The sequence below is a fragment of the Stigmatopora argus genome, chromosome 18 (genome assembly GCF_051989625.1).
Source record: "Stigmatopora argus isolate UIUO_Sarg chromosome 18, RoL_Sarg_1.0, whole genome shotgun sequence".
NCBI lineage: Eukaryota > Metazoa > Chordata > Actinopteri > Syngnathiformes > Syngnathidae > Stigmatopora > Stigmatopora argus.
In genome coordinates, this window is record NC_135404.1 from 4969651 (window position 1) to 4989489 (window position 19839).

General features: G+C 40.8%; 2 protein-coding genes across 3 annotated transcripts; one reads left to right on the top strand and one right to left on the bottom strand.

Moving 5' to 3' along the window:
* Window positions 1–999: 999 nt before the first annotated feature.
* On the bottom strand, window positions 1000–9242 carry dclre1a (DNA cross-link repair 1A (PSO2 homolog, S. cerevisiae)). Of its 2 annotated transcripts, XM_077626417.1 has the most exons (9): window positions 8202–8968; window positions 7252–8088; window positions 7062–7195; window positions 6863–6981; window positions 5250–5393; window positions 5041–5186; window positions 3384–3538; window positions 1344–1485; window positions 1000–1267 (listed from the first exon to the last, which is right to left on the bottom strand). In XM_077626417.1, exons 1-9 carry the CDS (start codon window positions 8497–8499, stop codon window positions 1077–1079), a joined length of 2166 nt encoding a protein of 721 aa, XP_077482543.1. In that variant the 5' UTR covers window positions 8500–8968; the 3' UTR covers window positions 1000–1076. The 2 variants fall into 2 exon arrangements, with proteins under 2 accessions (XP_077482543.1, XP_077482542.1); XM_077626416.1 differs by lacking the exons at window positions 1000–1267; window positions 1344–1485 and adding an exon at window positions 8982–9242 and having other exon boundaries at window positions 3347–3538; window positions 8202–8555.
* Window positions 8903–17962, top strand: nhlrc2 (NHL repeat containing 2). Its single transcript, XM_077626415.1, has 12 exons — window positions 8903–9175; window positions 9684–9836; window positions 10344–10393; window positions 11267–11669; window positions 11869–11990; window positions 12498–12627; window positions 13686–13779; window positions 13837–14068; window positions 14200–14322; window positions 15464–15673; window positions 15742–15955; window positions 16990–17962. The coding sequence occupies exons 1-12, from the start codon at window positions 9013–9015 to the stop codon at window positions 17247–17249; spliced, it is 2154 nt and encodes a 717-aa protein (XP_077482541.1). The 5' UTR covers window positions 8903–9012; the 3' UTR covers window positions 17250–17962.
* The last annotated feature ends 1877 nt before the right edge of the window (window positions 17963–19839 follow it).

Here is a 19839-nt window from a genome sequence, read left to right on the forward strand (position 1 = left end):
CAATCGCAGGGCACAAGGAGACGGACGACCATTCACGCTCACACCTAGACAAAATGTAGTGCTCAACTAGCCTACCATGTTTTTGGAATGTGGGAAGAAACTGGAGCACACGGAAAAAACCCATGCAAGCCTAAAGGTATCCATGGTATATATATATATATATATATATATATATATATATACATACACATATATATACATATATATGTATATATATATATATATATATATATATATATATATATATATATATATATATATACATATACATACACATATATATATACATATATATGTATATATATATATATATATATATATATATATATATATATATATATATATATATATGTGTGTGTATATGTATGTGTGTATGTATGTGTGTATGTATGTATGTGTGTATGTATGTGTGTGTGTATGTATGTGTGTGTATGTGTATATATATGTATATGTATATATATATATATATATATATATATATATATATATATATATATATATATATATATATATATATATATATATATACATACATATATATATAAATATATATAAAGGCAAATTGGATTATATACGGCGCACTGTTATTTTTTGTTGTGCAGAAATAACAGTACTCTCACAAGGTCATTGTATACCAAGGGTGGTTCGCGGGCCACATTAACATCGACCATTTTAGGTATATTTTGATTTTTTTTATTAAAAGAACTGTATTAAAAGCCCTGAATAATCTAAAACAATGTTTATTTTATCTTTTTTTGTATATTTTTAAATTTTACAAAATGATTTTTGAACTAAAAACACAGAAAAAAATGATTAAAAAATTACAATTATTGATTTAAAAGGGGGAAAATCAGGTAATTTAATATACATCTATACTCTTCATTTTAATTTGATCCTAAAACAGAAAGTCGGCACTCATGATTTACTTTCCCGGGCCACACAAAATGATGCGGCGGGCCAGATTTGGCCCCCGGGCCGCCACTTTAACACGTGTTGTATACAAAAAGACAAGTATTTTATTTAGACATTAAAAAAGACAAGTGCAGTCAACATCCATTTAGCATAAGAACTCAAGATTACTCATTAACGACCGAATTTCTTTCCAAGGCGGAGTTGGCGGTGGTGAGCCACTTGCCAAAATGCTCCTCCATGGCCATCCTGGCGTCCCGGCTACCGACATTCACCGTGGGGATGATTTTGAGCGGGCGCAGCCACTGGACGAAGCGCTTCAGCTCGGAGAAGCTGCTGTGCTCGCTGTACGGAATTCCTGACGACAGCCAAAAAATAAAATAGTTGTAAAAGCTGCTCCCCGTGTTAGGAAAACGACGACAAGGCAATCGCACCGTAAATGGAAACGCCGTCTCTGAAGACAGGAAGAATGTCTAGAAGCGACGTGGTCTGCTGACTGAAACTCCAGCCGGTTGGTTTGAACGCCAGTAAATAATCGTACTGATCCGAAAACCTATTCAGATGTGCCCGCAGCTTCTGCAGAAAGATGGGAAAATAGCAACCGGCCCTTTAAGAGTGGATTTCCTGGCTATGTCATAAGGATTTTATAGCCTAAAACAGGGGTGTCAGACTGGGGTTGGTTCGCGGGACGCGTTAACGTCAACTCGATTTCTTGTGGGCCGGACCATTTTAGATATAATATTTAGATTTTTTTAAATACATGGATTAAAAGAACTAGATTAAAAGCCCCGAATATTCAGTTTTTTATAGATTTAAAACAATGTCTATTTTAGCTTTTTTAATATATTTTTAGATTTTACAAAATGATTTTTGAACTAAAAACAGAAAAAAATTAAAAAATTACAATTATTGATTCAAAAGGGGGAAAATCAGGAAATTTCTCTACTCTTCATTTTAATTTGATCCTAAAACAGAAAGTCGCCACTCATGATTTACTTTCCCGGGCCACACAAAATGATGCGGCAGGCCAGATTTGGCCCCCGGGCCGCCACTTTGACACATGCGGCCTAAAAGAAGACATTAATTAATGTAAGAGTTGTCCCAAATCTGATCACGTGTTCCGAAATCTATGGAGGAAAATTTTAGTCTTTATTATTCACTTCAATTAAAATATTTATTTTCAATCAAAGAAAAAGTGTTTAAATGCAAAACTATTTGAGACTCAAAAACATTCATGAGCACTGTTTTTGGGGGTTTGGGCATGACATTTTTGTATTTATAATTTAATTACTAAAAATGTTGCTTCAAACCAAAAAAAGATATTTAAAGAAAAATCACCACAATAAAAAAATGTCTGTCAATGTTAGAAAAAGTGTATTTGAATGCAAAAAAAAATTGAGACTCAACAATTCATTTTTAAATTAAAATATTTTCTTTAAATTGAAGTAATCATTGTAGAATTTTAGCATTTTAGCTTTTTTCTTTGATTGAATTTTTTTGGGACTGAGGTGAAGGTTTGTTGATGGAAAATAAATAGGATTAGAGCAACTTTTTTTTTGATTGAATGATAAAGACGTCACATTTTTTCAGAGGATCGGAATCGGGTTAAAAAAAAGATCAGAATGTTACATTTTTTCATTTATTAATATTATAGTATTAACTCAATTTTTCGATATACGATCAAAATGCAGTGGTTACAATTGAAATGGATTTAAAGCCAATAACACTCAATGGCAGTGAATGAGTTAAGGTCTACAAACAACAAAAATAATCCTGAGGTATACAGTGATCCCTCGCTATAACGCGGTTTACTTTTCACGGTTTTGCTACTTCACGGATTTGCATCGTGCATTGTGTTCTGCATTCTGATTGTCTAAAAAGTCCCTCCGCTTCTTCTCTACCTGTGCGTCAATAACGTTTCAGTTGAATATGTACACGTACGTAAGACAGCTTGCCAAATTTACATTACGTACGTGCAAATTCTCTTGCAATTTCCAGTTTCTCTAAAACCCAAAATATTGACAAAACGCCCTGCATTACGAAATTAATGAATATTCCTTCTGCCTTTTGTTCACATTGATGATTAAAATTATTATTTGACAGTACAGTACATAAGTTATTTGTTGAAAAAAAGTTTCTAAAGTACAGTACTTTTAATTGTGAAAGGATTGAGCCTGTAAAATAGTTTGTTCTTTCTTTTCAATGTATAATAAAGTATTTTATTGTATAATAATTTATTTTTAAATAAAGGTTTCTACTTCACGGATTTTACTGATCTTTTTGGAATGTAACCCCCGCAAAAAACAAGGCTATACTGTATTGCAAATCCTACCCTGATATCCTATCGTTCTATTTAGACTAGTAAAACAAACGTTGCAAAACAAAGAGAGCATAAAAGTCAATAAAATCACAGTTGTGTGTGGTGTGTCCAATAAAAACTAGACAAAAAACACTCAATAATAACATTTCCCTACTGTAATGTTGAGTTGCATCATAGGGAGAACGTGGAGCCGCGTGGCCTTCCAATCGGTGGTAAAACGTCGCTCGATGCTCTCCGACTCCAGACACCGCATGGTGTTATATTTATCTTGTGACACGCACACTTTGCAGCCCAAAACCTCTCTCAAAGCTACAAAGACCAAGAAAAAAAGTCAGTTTTCTCTTTGAAAACAGACCAGGCTCCCAAAACGGACGGCACGGCTCGTCAATAAATAATAGGTAGAAAATTATTGCAGTATATTGCCATAAACATATTTCCAATTGGGCCTTCACACTGTAAATATATTTATGTCCATGCTAAAAAATGATTAATTATTGGTCGCTGAACCAAAATTATGACTGGGCCATTTTCGCAGATCCATGAGCTAAAAACACGCTTGCAATTTCAATATATTAATTTTCTGCGGCCAAAATTAAAATACCGTAAAAACTCTAATAAAATGGCACCTTGGTGGAAGAATTGAAAATAGAACGGCACCCTCTAATTGAACGTCACTACGGGAAAAGTTTGAAAAATCGCCTTGTATTTGTGCCTATTGTTAAATAAATATGTATATGTTACCTGGTTTCTCTTTACATCCATAAAATTTACCGCATCTTCTCAAAATTCTGACCAGCTAGTTGAAAAATCGAGCGGCACGCTCTAATTGAACGGCACTACGGGGAAAGTTTGAAAAATAGAACGGCATGCCGTTGAAATAGAGTTTTTACGGTACAGACGCTCCCCTACTTACGAACGAGTTACGTTCCGAGTGATTCTTCATAAGTTGAATTTGTTCATAAGTTGATTCAGTGCTTTATTTTGTATTATAATTTATGTTCAAGGCCTATATAAGTATATTGAAGGTTTATACAAGTGCATTTGTATGTTTAAGGCTTGTATAAGTAACCAGCATTGGTTTGTACTGAAAAAACATTTAATAAAATGGAGAGAATATGTAAAGTACTGTATACATACATTAGAGAGAGAGTTACTAGAAACTGGCCGAAAGAAGCTATCTAATAATGATTGCACAGTTTTCTTCTTTTTTTCATCATAAATGATGCGGTAGCACTGTATGGCATCATTCAATTGATTTGCAAACTTTGTGCAACGTTCAATATTTGGGTCCTGCTGCTCGATCTTTCTGTTTATAAATGGTACTGACGGTCGAACGATTCAAGATGTATTCCCGTGCAACGCTCAACACTTTCTCACGCGCATCAAGCTTCTTTATTATAGCCACTCGTTTCAAATGAAATGGCTTGCCTCTTCCTTGCACCTCCCTCACTAGAAGCCTTTCGCTTTTCACCAACCATATTGAATAATGGATGCACGAGATATTTAATGATTAAAATGAAAAAGGTTCTTTGCGCACTGGAGATACGTTCACGCACTTCCGCACTGCAACGAACTGGGCAGAGGAAGGTGAATGCTGGGTGAGCTCTCACAGTGCCAGGCGTCGGTATTAGCGGCGGAAAGAAGCACTACTCGGAAAAAGGCGTGCAATACAAAATCGAACTTATGAATATTTCCGACATAAACGCAATTTGCAGACATGTTCGTATGTACCGTTGTTCGTAACTTGAATGTTTGTAAGTAGGGAGACACAAAAATGTATATTTTCCAGGCCCTGACGGACGGCTGCTCACCCAAAAAGACCTTTTCCTTGCCCACCGAGTATGAGCCACACACCACCAACGTACGAGGGTGTAGCGTCACGGCTTCCAACGCAGTGGAGGTGGCAAACTGGATGACTTCCTGTTGTTTTGGGAAGACGTATTCCGGGGCGCAATACCTGCCGGCGAAACGCGCTTTAACGGTCGGAACGTTTAGGGGAAGGCTCGCGAGCGTCGCTTACGTGGTGTCCAGATAGAGCGTGTGGACTCGACGACCCAGCAGCTCCGGGTAAGCCTCCATGGCGGGATCGGCCCGGAAATCACCCGTGTGGAGAACCGTCTGTCCGTTGGAGAGGAAGAACAGCAACATGGCTGCCCCGGGACAGCTGAAAAAATGTCAAAGTCTAGTTATTAGGCAATCAAAACAATTAGAAGGGCAAATAGACATTGTGCGGATGTGTCAAACTTTTTTTACCATTCAGCTGAAGAAAAAGTCCCAAAACATCCAACCAAAGGTATACCGAGCTATCACTGTTTATGTGTATATAAATAATAACTAACTACAGTGGTACCTCGACATACTAGTCCACCGACATACGAGCAATTTGAGATAAAAATGGAGTAAAATTTTGAGCAAATATTTATCTTGAGATACGAGACACATTTCTATATACGAGCAGACAGTGGACGCGAGTGGATGTCGATAAGAACATCATGGGCACTGTCTCTCTCTCTCCGCAACTCCCTCGTGTAATGTCTCTACGAGCACTGGGCAGAGCGTTGCATTTTTTCAGTGTTTTTTTTCCGTTAGTCATTGCGAATGGCAGAGCGATCGCTAATACGAGAAGAGTATATACTACTTGTCTTTGGCAAGTGGTCGTGCGTTATCGTATTGTGAGGACATTTGTGTGCATCATTTTGGGAGTATTTTGAAGGGAATACAAAAGCAAACAATCCTCAATAGGTTGCATCTGAAAGTCAGGGTGGAGGCGGGGCAAATAGAGCCAACCCGGGAGAAGGAAGGTATCAAAATTTAAAACAAAATTAGAATTAAGTTTACTGTAAGGTTTGATTGAATTTATTTTTGAGTGTCTGAATCGTAATCCAAGTTGATTTAAATAGTTTGTTATGTTACGAGCGCGTTGCCGTGCAAAAAGTCCCCCACCCCCTCTCCCCTCCGCAAAATCCGTCAAATTTTAGTATTATTAAACACATTTTAGTAATATTAAACTACTAGTTATTTGTTACTTTGTTAATAGATGGCGAATTAGAACAAATAAAAAAAATCTTTCCAATCCAACATCCTGTTTTGGGTGTTTTTTCAAGGGTTGGAACGAAATAATTTGTTTTTAGTTCATTTCTATGGAAAACGTTCGTTTGAGTTACGTAAAAAATCGACATACGAGCTCAGTCGTATCTAGCTCGTAGCTCGTATCTAGAAAAATTCATAAGTAGAGGTCCCAAATTGGCACGTGTATAATTGGGCGGTGACCGAGTGGTTAGCACATCTGCTTCACAGTTCTGAGATCAAAGTTTAAATTCCCAGTAGGTTTCGACCATCGTGTGTCGAGTTTGCATGTTCTCCCCAGGCTTGCGTGGGTTTGGGTTTCTCCCACATCCCAAAAACATGCATAATAGGCAGATTGAACACTCTAAATTGTCCCTTGGTATGAGTGTGTGTGTGAATGATGTCTGTCTCATTGTGCCCTGCGATTGGCTGGCCACCAATTCAGGGTGTCGCCGCCTACTGCGCTTCGATCTCCCAGTCAAAATAGATTGGACATCTACCACCGTCAACGCTAGTCAGTGAGTGTCTTGTTAAAATTTAAAGACGCGACGGAAGTTGGCAACCTACTGGTTGGCGTCGAGAAGGACCACCTGTGTCCCGTCCACGCAGACTTTGGTGTTCATGGGCAGCTGGTGCACGAAGCGCTCGTCCACTTTCAACTTGCTCTTCACCAACTTGGCCGTCATCTGCACAACAACGAAAAATCGTTTAACCTTGAGAAACACCCGGGACGCTTCTTTTTTGAAAATGCCGCGCGTGGACTTGCTTCATTGCAGTAAATGGGAAACGTGGACTTCCTGGTGAGGCCGCCGTAGTGGTCCGAATGGAAATGAGTCAGGAAGTAAGCGGTGATGCCTTCGATGGGGCCGTAGCGGAAGGCGTCGACGGTGAACGTTGTGCCTGAAGAAAATGAGCCGTGTTCAAATTGGAAGAGAAAAAAGACGACGAGGACTCACCTGGAATTTTTTTGTAGAAGGGACACCATCGTCGTTGTTGTTGTTGTCCGTTGTCGTTTCGCTTCCGGCGTTTGTTCTTGGTCTCCTCCCCGACTCCGTTTACGTCCTTATCGTCTCGTTCCCTCGCGCCCGCGTTCACTTTCCCTCGCCCTTTCGAAGAAACCTGGCTCGCCACGACAGCAGATCCCGGCACGTCCGTCTTCCGCGGTTTGAGCCCGAAAAACACTCCGATGTCCGTCTGCTTGAGTCCGTTGCGTGGAGGCGCCTCCATCCGATGAGGCGCTACAAAAGATAGACTTTCCTTCAAGCATTCTAAAACTTTGCTCTGAGGGGATTGAATCTTTTCCGCTCGGACGGCGCCTTCTGGGCAATCCGTCACGTCCGGGACAGGCTTGTCTTCGTCGAAGAGAAGCACCGAGTCTTCGTCTTCGGACACCCCAATCTCGGCGGGGAGCTCCGAAAGAGGCGAGTAGGATATTTCATCGTTGTTGTGGGGTGACCTTTGGATTTGGTCTAAACTGTGGCAAGGGGTCACCAGCGCCGTTACGCTTTCCTGCGAGGAGGTAACGGACGAACGTCCTCTTGGAGACCAGCCTTTCTTCTTTTTCATGTCTTCCGGGCCGGGCGAGCGTAATAGCAGAAGGCCGTTTCTTGTTTGCGAAGGTGTTGATGATGGCGGCGACGCATCGACATGGTCATTCGGGGAATTGTGCTCGTTGCGATGCGAGAGAAGCGGCGTGGCGAGGCCGGTGGCGCGAGCATGGGCCAGCTGCGAGTGCTTGAACTTGTTGTAGTGGTTCGGAATGGATGACGAGCACGCGGACCCGTCAGGGCATTCTAAAAAAACAGATGACACAACAGGAATGACAAAGACAGCCTTCCCAGTCCAAATGAATTGAATGTCTACAACAGGCGGCTAGACTCAACCTAGATTCAAACCGTGGACTTACCTGGACAAGCATCCCTCGGTGTGTCCAGACATTCCGCAACATGCCATCTTTGCGATTGCACCAATAAGATGGAGAAAGGCATCTGGCAAATGGGACAAAAGTCTTCCTTGGTTTCACTGTCAACATTTTGGGATAACGAGATGCCATCACATTGTCCATTGGGGCGGACGGACTTTGTGTCCGTACTACATTTTCTCCGGGCAGGATTCCCACACGCAGGCGACTCACGTTTCTTCTTTGTCTTTACGCGAGGTTTATAATTCCAAATGTCATTTTCAGAGTCGGTCTTTTGGGACATTTCAAATGATTTGGAGGAAATTCGTAGCCTTACCGGCGTCCCGACGTACCCGAAGTCTTCATTAAAACAAGAGAATTTCCTTGCATTAACATTCCGCTTCCGGGGAGATTGACTAAAAGAACTATTGTAAAACTAGCTCCAAAAATTAAGGTTTAAATTTTGAAAAAAGGTCGTTGTTAACTGAAGAAATGTGAATTGACTTGGCGACACGCTACCCGCCATCGTTGAGTTGAACTAAGTAAATGCAGAGGTTGAAACGCGGCGGCACTTTCCAATAGTTTCTTAATGACGTAAATCGGTATAAAGTACACGCAAACAGGAGTGAAACATTATTATAATTAAAAGAAATATGCTAACTTTATGACCATACTGTTACGTTTACTTGTTTATTTTTTTATTACGAATATCTAAAATATTATTTTAATCTTATTTAATCACATTTTTGTCGAAAGTCGGTGCGTGAATCTAAGGAATGAGTTTACCTAAGCGGGTTTACTAGCTGAAGTTTCTGTCATGGCTTCTCAGTGCCGCTTGTCAACTCTGTTTCCTCTCCAAAGTGTGCTCGATGTCTCTTTAGATGAAGCCGACACACGTGAATCAATGGAAGCCCTCGTCTTCAATTATTTGAAGGATATAGACGAGAGGGAAGAACTGCAGATTCCAGATTTTGAGATTGGTACGGCATCAAAGTTGGCTATTGTTTTGGTTAGCCAGAAATGCTACATACGTCTTCAAGACTGGATATATTTGGGCGGTGTTAGCAGATCCCTTCCTAAGTGAATTTTAGAATCCTGTTTTTTTCCTTTTTACAGTAATCCCTCGAATGTCGCGGCTTCACCACATCGCGGATTTTTACCTGGGATTTTTTTATTTATTTTAAGTGCATAAAAATGTGAAAATTGATGCTGAAACTCGCAACATGGACTCAGCACTGAAGAAAAAAAATGTTAATTAATTTTTTTGTTGAAGTTCATAAAAATGTGAAAATCCACGCTGAAACTCGTAAGCAGAAGCCACTCCCCGGTCTGGGACTCAGCCCCCCCACCCCCCCAAAGTAATTATAATAGGGGTGATCCTACTTTGCGTTTTTTCGTTAATCGCGACCATGTCTGTTCTACATTAACCGCAATATTAGAGGGATTACTGTATTGTCGTCAATGAGTGAGCATTCAATTTTTTTGCAGGTCTGGAATGGCTGAACACAGAGGGGCCGCTGTCTTTTAGCAAGGAGCTGTCTGGAAAATTGGTATTGCTAGACTTCTTTACCTACTGCTGCATCAACTGCATGCACATTCTGCCAGACCTTCACCATCTTGAACAGAAGCACTCAGTGCAAGGTATCGCACTTTTTGTGCACTACCCCATTTTCTCACATATAAGCCTCCCCCGCGTATAAGCCGCCTCTTGGTTCACAATTTTCACCTCCATATTCATGGTTTTAATAGGGAGTAAAAATGTCTTACTTTGAAGGGAAAATCTTAAGAAAAATCATCGCACCTGGTATTTCTGAGATATTGTATGAATCAAAAGCACACTATTCGGGTCAATATCATAAGGAATTAATTCATCCAGTAATGGTTGTTTTCTTACTGCAAAACAGAAAATAACCAACAAATAGTAAATGTTAATTTGCTGGTGAAAAATAGTAGAGTGACGCTGTAAGTCTTGTGCGCATATAAGCCATACCCTTGATTCAGTCATCATTTTTTCTTAAATAAACTTACACAAATTTGTTGATTTGTTACATTTTAGGGTGGCATTCAATGAAATTGCAAATGAACTTTGCTGTCTTCTGAACTCGTTCTGTTTTAATAATGCAGTCTTTCTCTTAAACATCCTTTCAGATGGATTGGTTATTGTTGGTGTACATTCAGCCAAATTCCCAAATGAAAAGGTAAGTCGGCACTCTATGCCAGGGGTCGGGAACCTTTTTGATAGCGAGGGCCATAAACAATTCGTATTTTTAAATGTTGTTCCTTGAACGCCATACTCAAAATGTGTGTACCGTATTTTCACGACTATAAGGCGCACATAAGTCTTAAATTTTCTCCAAAATAGACAGGGCGCCTTATAATCCAGTGCGCTTTATATATGGACCAACACTAAAATTGTTATCACGATAAAATAAAATAAATCAGTCGATAGGGTACACCATCCTCTACAGCTCTCACAACTATGGCAAGCAGCCCCCGACTACTATTTTCCCGTAGAAAAAGTACTGCGCAGTGACTGCTGGGATATATAGTTCTTTTGTCAATACACCCAATGGATTGTGGCCTGGCCATCGACATCAACACAGCTTTACGAAGAATGGAAGACAGCGTTGGAATAGTTACGCTAGCTACTAGCTAGCTACTATTTGCGAATGGATTGTGGCCGCCTGGACGAACGTATAAAACTCAGCGTTTTCGATGACTCATTTGAACAATTGTTCAATTCGGACACAGAAAATGAGGACTTTGATGGATTTGTGGGTGATGATGACGTGGGTACATTGTAAAATGGCTAAATAAAGTACAACCGAACTCAGTTTTACTTCGTTGCCTTTTTAAAAATGTGTTTAGCGTGTGGGTGTAGCGTGTATGTTTAAGCTGGTGTATGTTTTGCCATGCCTGGCTGCGTCTATAAAAACGGTGCGTCCTTTGTGTGTATAAAATACATAAATAGAACTCGTTACTGACACTGCGGCTAAAAATATGATGCGCCGTATAGTCGTGAAAATACGGTATATATAAAGGCGACTGATTAATGTCTTTGTCTCGGAAAGGTCGCGGACAACGTCCGCAGCGCGGTGCTCCGCTACGACATCCGCCACCCGGTGGTAAACGACAGCGAGGCACTGCTCTGGAACCAGCTGGAGGTCTCCTGCTGGCCCACGCTGGTTCTGGTGGGCCCGCAGGGAAACCTGCTCTTCTCGCTGGTTGGCGAAGGCCACCGCGACCGCTTGACGCTTTTGGCCGACGTCAGCCTCCGTCACTACCGGCAGAAGGGGCTGCTTCGGCCGCACCCGGTGGGCGTCATGCTCTACCGGGACTCGCAGCTTCCCGGCATCTTGTCATTTCCCGGGAAGGTCTGCGTCGACCGCGACCGCTTGATTATCGCAGATACCGGACACCATCGGATTCTGGTGGTGTCCGCTACGTCACGTCAGCTGTTGCACGTCATCGGCGGTAAGCTAGTGGTGCTTAACTCTGCACGGACATTTGATCCTTTGCTCCCAGTCTAAATAGATCAGAGGTCTCTGGAAGTGAAATAGGTTTCCACCCCTACTTCCCAGTCAAAATTGAATTGGACATTTATCTATTGAAATTTATAATGTTTGCAACGCCAAAAAACAGCTCTGTTATTTAAAAAATCGTTGTTGTCCAGGTCCCGAAAGCGGAAGACGAGATGGTCGCCTATCCGAAGCTTCGTTCAACGCCCCGCAGGGCGTGGCCGCGAAGGGCAACACCTTGTACGTGGCCGACACGGAAAACCACCTGATCCGGAAGGTCAGATGAGGCCGCCTATTCCGCTCGATACTCGGACGTTTCGTCGAAAGACGTTTGGTTCCCGGACGTTTGGTCCCCGGACGTTTGGTCCCCGGACGTTTGGTCGACCAGACGTTTGGTAGAACGGACGTTTCGTCGAAAGACGTTTGGTCCCCGGACGTTTGGTCGACCAGACGTTTGGTAGAACGGACGTTTCGTCGAAAGACGTTTGGTCCCCGGACGTTTGGTCGACCGGACGTTTGGTCGACCAGACGTTTGGTAGAACGGACGTTTGGTCGCCGGGTTGTTACTGTTGAAACCGGCTCTCAAAATTATAATCATGAGAGTGAGTTTAATATCTAAATATCTAATATCAAAATATCAACAGTAAACTCTGTCATAATTTGACAGCGAGCGAACCCGGCGACCAAACGTCCGGTCGACCAAACGTCTTTCGACCAAACGTCCGGTCACGATTCCGCTCGGTTCTTCTGCGTCCTCATCATGTTTGTTTGTCCACCCATGCAGATCGACTTATCGACGGGGCAAGTGAGCACGCTCGCCGGTGTCGGCACTCAGGGCACGGACAAAGCAGGTGGCGCTGAAGGAACCCAGCAGCCCATCAGCTCGCCGTGGGATGTGGCGCTCGGGTCAGCCGGTGAGTATCAAACCTAATTACCATGAAGTTCCTAAGGGGGACTCTTAGATACTATGCAATTAATTTCTTATGATATTTACCCTAACCTTGTGGTTTTGATTCATACAGTATCTCAGAAATACCACTTGCAATGATTTTCTTAAGATTTTTGTCTTCAAAGTAATATATTTGTACTCCCTATTAAAACCATGAATATGGAGGTGAAAGTTGTGAATAGGAGGCGGCTTATACGTGAGAAATTGTAAAATTCAAAAGTTTTAAGGGTGAGGCATATACGGGGGGGTGGCTTATATGCGAGTAAATATGGTAGATGTCAAATGAGAGCCACAAAATATTGTCATGTATGCTGTAATTGGCAAGTTTGAGTCACAAGAGTCGGGGGGTCCCGGAGCCTATCCCAGCAAACTATATTTGTACTCCCTAATACAACCATGAATATAGAGGTGAAAATTGTACATTGGGGTGGCTTATACGCAAGATATTGTAAAATTCAATCATTTTAAGGCAATTGTAAAGGTGCGGCATAAATGCGCGTAAATATGGTAGATGTCAGAGGAGGACCACAAAATATGATGTATGCTGTAATTGGCCCTTGGGCTGCAAGTTTGAGACCCTTATACTCATAAGAGTCGGGGGGGGGGTGCTGGAGCCTATCCCAGCAAACTACGGGCATCAGGCGGGGGACATTGACAACAATGGACAGACAACCATTCACGCTCATACTCCTTAGTGTTCAACCATCTTATCATAAAGGTTTTGGGAATGTGTAAGTAGACTGACTTACCCAGATAAAACCCACGCAAGACCAGGAAGAACATGCAAACTCCACACAGCAAGGTTCGGAGCTGGGATCGAACCTTCGATCATAGAACTGCCCTAACCACTTGGGCTGCCTTCATTCGATTTATTAATCTGAAAAAAAATCTGATTGATGAGTTTGAAAGGGTTAAACAAAGTCTTAAAACTTACTTGGAAGAATCCTGTTGTAGGCCTCGTTCCTTTTTTCCTGTTTTGGGGAATAGCTTTGATTAGAACATACATGTCCCTCCTGTTTGTAGGAGGCGCGGAAGACAACGTGCTCTGGGTGGCCATGGCGGGAACCCATCAGATTTGGGCTTTGTTCCTCGCAGACGGCAAACTCCCCAAAGCAAGGTGAGACCTACACAAAATGGCGAGAGGTCAGACTTTTGAAACTGTCCCCATCCACAGTGAGTCCAAGGCAGGCACGTGCGTGCGATGGGCCGGCAGCGGCAACGAGGAAAACCGCAACAACGCCTACCCGCACAAGGCGGGTTTTGCCCAACCCTCGGGTTTGGCCGCCGCACCCGAAGAGCCGTGGGGCTGCCTTTTCGTGGCCGACAGCGAAAGCAGCACCGTTCGAATGGTGGCGCTCCGGGACGGCGCCGTCAAGGCCTTGGTGGGCGGCGAAAGGGACCCCACGGTAGGTCCAAACGTCAACGCCAATGTCAACCATTGAAAATGACTGATAATATGCAGCGATGGAAAGATTCCATCCCAAATCTGTCATTTTAGCACCCCAACACATTTTGCGTGATGCTTTCTTGAACGCAGAACCTCTTCGCTTTCGGGGACGTGGACGGTAAAGGTGTGGATGCCAAACTGCAGCATCCCCTGGGGGTGGCGTGGTCCCCCAAGTCCAGCTTGCTCTACGTGGCCGACTCTTACAACCACAAGGTGAGGCAGCCGGACGCAATACCAGTAGTGATTAACGTATTAAGCACCCTTGGTCAAGACAATACGTTTTTTTTACGGTCAGACACCCCAAATTAAATTGCACCCTGATTGCTTGCCCGCATTGCCTATTGCAATAACCAGCGGTGATCCAAACCAAGTTTGAAGTGGCAGGGAATGAACGAACAAACATTCAGTAGCAGCAATGAGTTAAGCCAAGGGTGTCAGACTCGAGTTGGTTCGCGGGCCGCTTTAACGTCAACTTGATTTCACGTGAGCCGGACCATTTTAAATATATTTAGATTTTTTTAAATAAATGGATTAAAAGCCCTGAATATTCATTTTTTATAGATCTAAAACAATGTTTATTTTAGGTTTTTTTTCTATATTTTTTGATTTTACAATATTATTTTTGAATTAAAAACACGGAAAAAAAGATTAAAAAATTACAATTATTGATTCAAAAGGGGGAAAATCAGGAAATTTAATATACATCTATACTCTCCATTTGAATTTGATCCTAAAACAGAAAGTCGGCACTCATGATTTACTTTCCTGGGCCACACAAAATGATGCGGTGGGCCAGATTTGGCCCCCGGGCCGCTACTTTGACACGTGAGTCAAGCAGTAATCAAACCAAATTATCAATCATACTTTACATTCAAGTTTGTAAGCAGTAATTATTTAAAAAAAAATCAAAGCAATGTAATTAAAAATTACGCTGATGCCAACACAGCCCAAGGTTGGAACAAAAAATGGAATCTGTGCAAAACTGGTTAAAATAGACCATATTCGCTGCCTCCCCTTTTTCTGTTTATTAGTTAAAATCCGAATTCAAAAGATTAAAATGTAAAACAATGTACAACGGCGTATTGGGACTAAACGTAGTATTGACATCATTCTTTTGATATTAAGACCTTATTCTTGTTTTAGTTACTATTTGCCCTTTTTTAATGCTCGTAGTCCTATTTTTTCACTTTTTTTGTTTGTGGCCAACAAATATTTACTGTTTTTCCCTTGTTTTATTTTCAAAAAAAATTAACAAACAACATGGACAATTCTGAAGGCAACCAATAACGGCATTATGAAAATAGTTAAGTAATTTGACAATTCATTATTTGCGACCCCCTGCTCCTTCCCTTAGATTAAAGTGGTGGACCCCAAAACCAAGCAGTGCCGCACACTGGCCGGCACGGGGGAAGCGAGCGACGTTGGGGGTCCGGCTTTCCTAACGTCCTGTTTCAACGAGCCCGGGGGAATTTGCCTGGACGCCGGCGGCAATCTCCTCTACGTGGCCGACACCAACAACCACCAAATCAAAGTTCTGGACCTGCGGTCCGAAATCGTCTCACGGGTGAGCGACGTGCTTTGCCTTTGTCCCACTATCGTGCCCCCGACGCTCACCTCCGACGACCTCCGTAGTTTCTCATTTCCACAGACTCCACCGACGCGCCGGACGTTAAAGCCGCCGGTCGCCTGAAATCGGCCAAGATGCCAAAAGGCGCCGTCAGGATAGACATGCCGCCAGTTTCCGTCCACGCCGGGCAGACTTTGGTCATTTCGCTGGCGCTGTCGCTTCCCGAGGGAGCCAAACTTACCGACGAAGCACCCAGCTGTTGGACTCTGTCCGCCGAAGGTAGGCAGGCAGTCGACGACGGCAGGGGGGTGTCATGATTATCAAAAGTATGTCGGCAAAGTAACATTTCCTATTTGTTGGTTATTTTCTGTTTTGCATTACAAAAACAACCATTAATAGATGAAATTTTAACTTCCTTATGATATTCACCCTAATACAGTGGTACCTCGACATACGAGCAATTTGAGATATGAGTAAAATTTCGGGCAAATATTTATCTTGAGATACGAGACAAATTTTGATATACAAAATTTTGATATACAGCAGACGCAAGAGGCTGCTCATAAGAACATCATGGCCACTGTCTCTCTCCCCGCAAATCCCTCGTGTAATGTCTCTACGAGCACTAGGCGGAGCGTAGCATTTTTTTGGCGTAATATTTTCTCGTTAGTCAGTACGAATGGCGTATATACTACTTCTGGTTGGCAAGTGGTCGTGCGTTATCCTATTGTGAGGACATCTGTGTGCATCATTTTGGGAATATTTTGAAGGGAAGACAAAAGCAAACAACCCTCGATAGGTTGCATCGGAAAGTCAGGGTGGAAGCGGGGCAAATAGAGCCAACCTGGGAGAAGAAAGGTATCAAAATTTAAAACAAATTATAATTAAGTTTAGTGTAAAGTTATTTTCCGTCTAATTTTAGTAATATTAAACACATTTTAGTACTATTATACCACTAGTTATGTTACTTTGTTAATAGATGGCAAATTAGAACAAATAAAAATGTTTTTCCAATCCACTATCCTGTTTTGGGTGTTTTTTCAGAGGGTTGGAACGAATTAATTTGTTTTTAGTCCATTTCTATGGGAAACCCTCATTTGAGTTACGAGTAAATCGACAAACCAGCTCAGGCCCGGAAGGAATTAAACTCGTATCTCGAAGTACCTCTGTAATGTGCTTTTGATTCCTATAGTATTTCAGCAATATTGATGATTTTTCTTAAGATTTTCCCTTCAAAGCAACACTCTCACTTCAAATGGATTGGACGTCTACCAGTGATTAACATGCTTCAAACCCATCCCACTTTTCCCTAGATGACGAGTGGCTGTCAGACTCTGACGCGTCCACGGGCGCAATCGCGGATTTGTCCCAGCCCCTGCGCATTGCCGCCAAAATTCCAGAAACGTGGAAAAAGGAGCGCACCGCGGGCCTGACGTTAAGCGTCTGGCTGTACTTTTGCACAACGACCACGGCGGCGTGCACCATGAGAGCCATTGCATTTTACCAACCTGTCCAGCCTAGCGACCACGTTGGCGAGGAGGAAGTCGTCGTCACGTGGACGCATTCCCTCTAGCTGCACAAAAAGAGGGACAAAACTGGACAAAATCATGCAAACTACAGTGCAAGTCAACAACCAGAGCCACAACAAAATCAAGTTATTATGTTGACTGCTCACTAAAGTCAAGTTATTAACATATTGAATTAAAGATTATGGTTTCATTTATTCAAAGCTAAGTTTAATTTTCATATTTCTCAAATTTCTTCAATCTAATCATATAAGTTGCCCTATTTGATAAGGCTGTTGAGTGGGTTAACAAAAATAAATTGTTTTTTTCTTAATTTCATAAATAGTTTTGGCAACACCCAGTGCCCTATTTGGTTATAATTAAGCCAAAAAATGCATATTTCTTTCATACTAAATAAGCATGGCTATACATTGTTTTTCAGCAGAAAGGTTTTAATATGTACATATTAGTTTTAAAAAGCAGCTTATTCTCTTTTTTTTACTGTATACTTAGGGTTGGGTTTTTTTCAAGCTACACATACCTGGTGTTTAAAAAAAAACTACTTTACTATTTATTGTTTTACATCCAAGTGCCTTAAATGTTTTTATTAATATTTAAAAACCTTACTATAAATGTTCTACACGAGTGTTTTTCGGGGGGCAAAAAATCTAGGAGACCAAAACTCTAAATCAAGGGTGTCAGACTTGACTTGTTGTTTCGCGGGCCGCTTTAATATCAACTCGATTTCATGTGGGCCGGACCATTTTAGATATATTTTTTATTTTTTAATGAATGGATTAAATGAACTGGATTAAAGGCCCCGAATATTCAGTTTTTTATAGATCTAAAACAATGTTTATTTTAGCTTTTTTATATTTGTTTAGATTTTACCAAATGATTTCTGAACTAAAAACAGAGAAAATATGGATTAAAAAATAGCAATTATCGATTTAAAAGGGGGAAAATCAGGAAATTTAATATACATCTATACTCTTCATTTTAATTTGATCCTTAAACAGAAAGTCGGCACTCATGATTTACTTTCCCGGGCCACACAAAATGATGCGGCGGGCCAGATTTGGCCCCCGGGCCGCCACTTTGACACCCGTGCTCTAAATACTGCCCATACTACACATACTGCCCACAATTGAAATGCCCTAATTTACAAAAAAAAACATGCACATGGTTGGTTGTTTTTTTGTTGTTGCCAAATTTGACCAAATCCCTTCCCCGCTTTCCTTACTACACCATATATAGTCTTTTCAATGTATATTTGGACATAAAGAAGCAAAATCCCCAACAGAATCCTAAAAATGATGAGAACCAATCTCATTTAATTCCCCAAAGCGGCCACATACATTCACACACATGTAATCCACACACGTCCAGTACATACACAAGATGCCTTATTTGAAAAATGTGAAGATTTAAAAATCACTGTTCCGATTTTTCACAAACATTTCAATCAAAATGAAAAAAAAAGGAAACATAGCTTGAATGCTTATAACACCGCCACAATTATGACATGACACCTGTCATGTACATCAATGAATGCTTATGGCATATGTCATTAAATATTTTAACCCAAAGACATTTGAAACAATGTCAATTACGCATCAAAAGTGACATACTTATACGATGGACATTTGATATCTATCATCCTCATTCATTCATATATTCATGAAAGGTTTCGTGTCATGATTACGACTTATGACAAACTTCCAAATAAAGTGTATGAAAAAAAAAAAATCACATTTTGTCAGGCGTCTGATTCGAGAAACATAAGAAACAAAGAAAAGGGCACAGATTGCACTTTTGTCCCTGGAGAGATTTTGTCAATTTTGCAGCTCTTTCCACAAAACTACCTAAAAAATTTAGGCAATTTCTTACTACGCCAAGTAAGGTTTTACATTTAAATACCCTGCGGTGAAGCACCCGGAAAAATAATCCATTGACTGGTCAATGGATTGGACTTTTATTGCCAGCAACGGCAATCAATAATATTCAAATGTAATTTCCCTCATTGTATGGTGCTGCCTTGAGATACAATCAGAATTAGTTCCATATATGTACACCAAATGTTTTTCTTTCATACACACAAATTGCATTTAAACTGGCATATTTGTATTTTAATGCTATATTTTTTCCCTTCTGTTAACGGAGTCTACTCTTATGTCAAAATAGCAACAGCTCATATCTCAAAGAACTATTATGTCAGGAAAATGGCATCTTAACTGTACTATCTATAGTTAAATGTGGTTAACCCCCATTGATGCCTAAATTCACATTCAACAAATATACATTGGAAGAATACATAAATACTATTGATTCAAAATAGAACCTAAATTGGAAAAAATAGGCAAATATGAGAATTTTTTTAAAAAGAAAAAAAATAATTTAAAATAATAAATAGTTGTGTTATTTTTACATCTTTTTTTAAATATGGCTCTATTTTTTATTATCCAGGATTTTACCATTTTAAATATCTTTCAATATAGTAATTTTCTATATACTTTCACAATAAATATTTTTTATGTATTTCCCCCAGTGAAATTTTTCTGCATATATGTTTAATGTAAATTCTGACATCAAGCGGTTAAATGGATAAAACTAAATTGCATAGAAAGTGAATATCCAACATAACAGCTCTTTGATTTC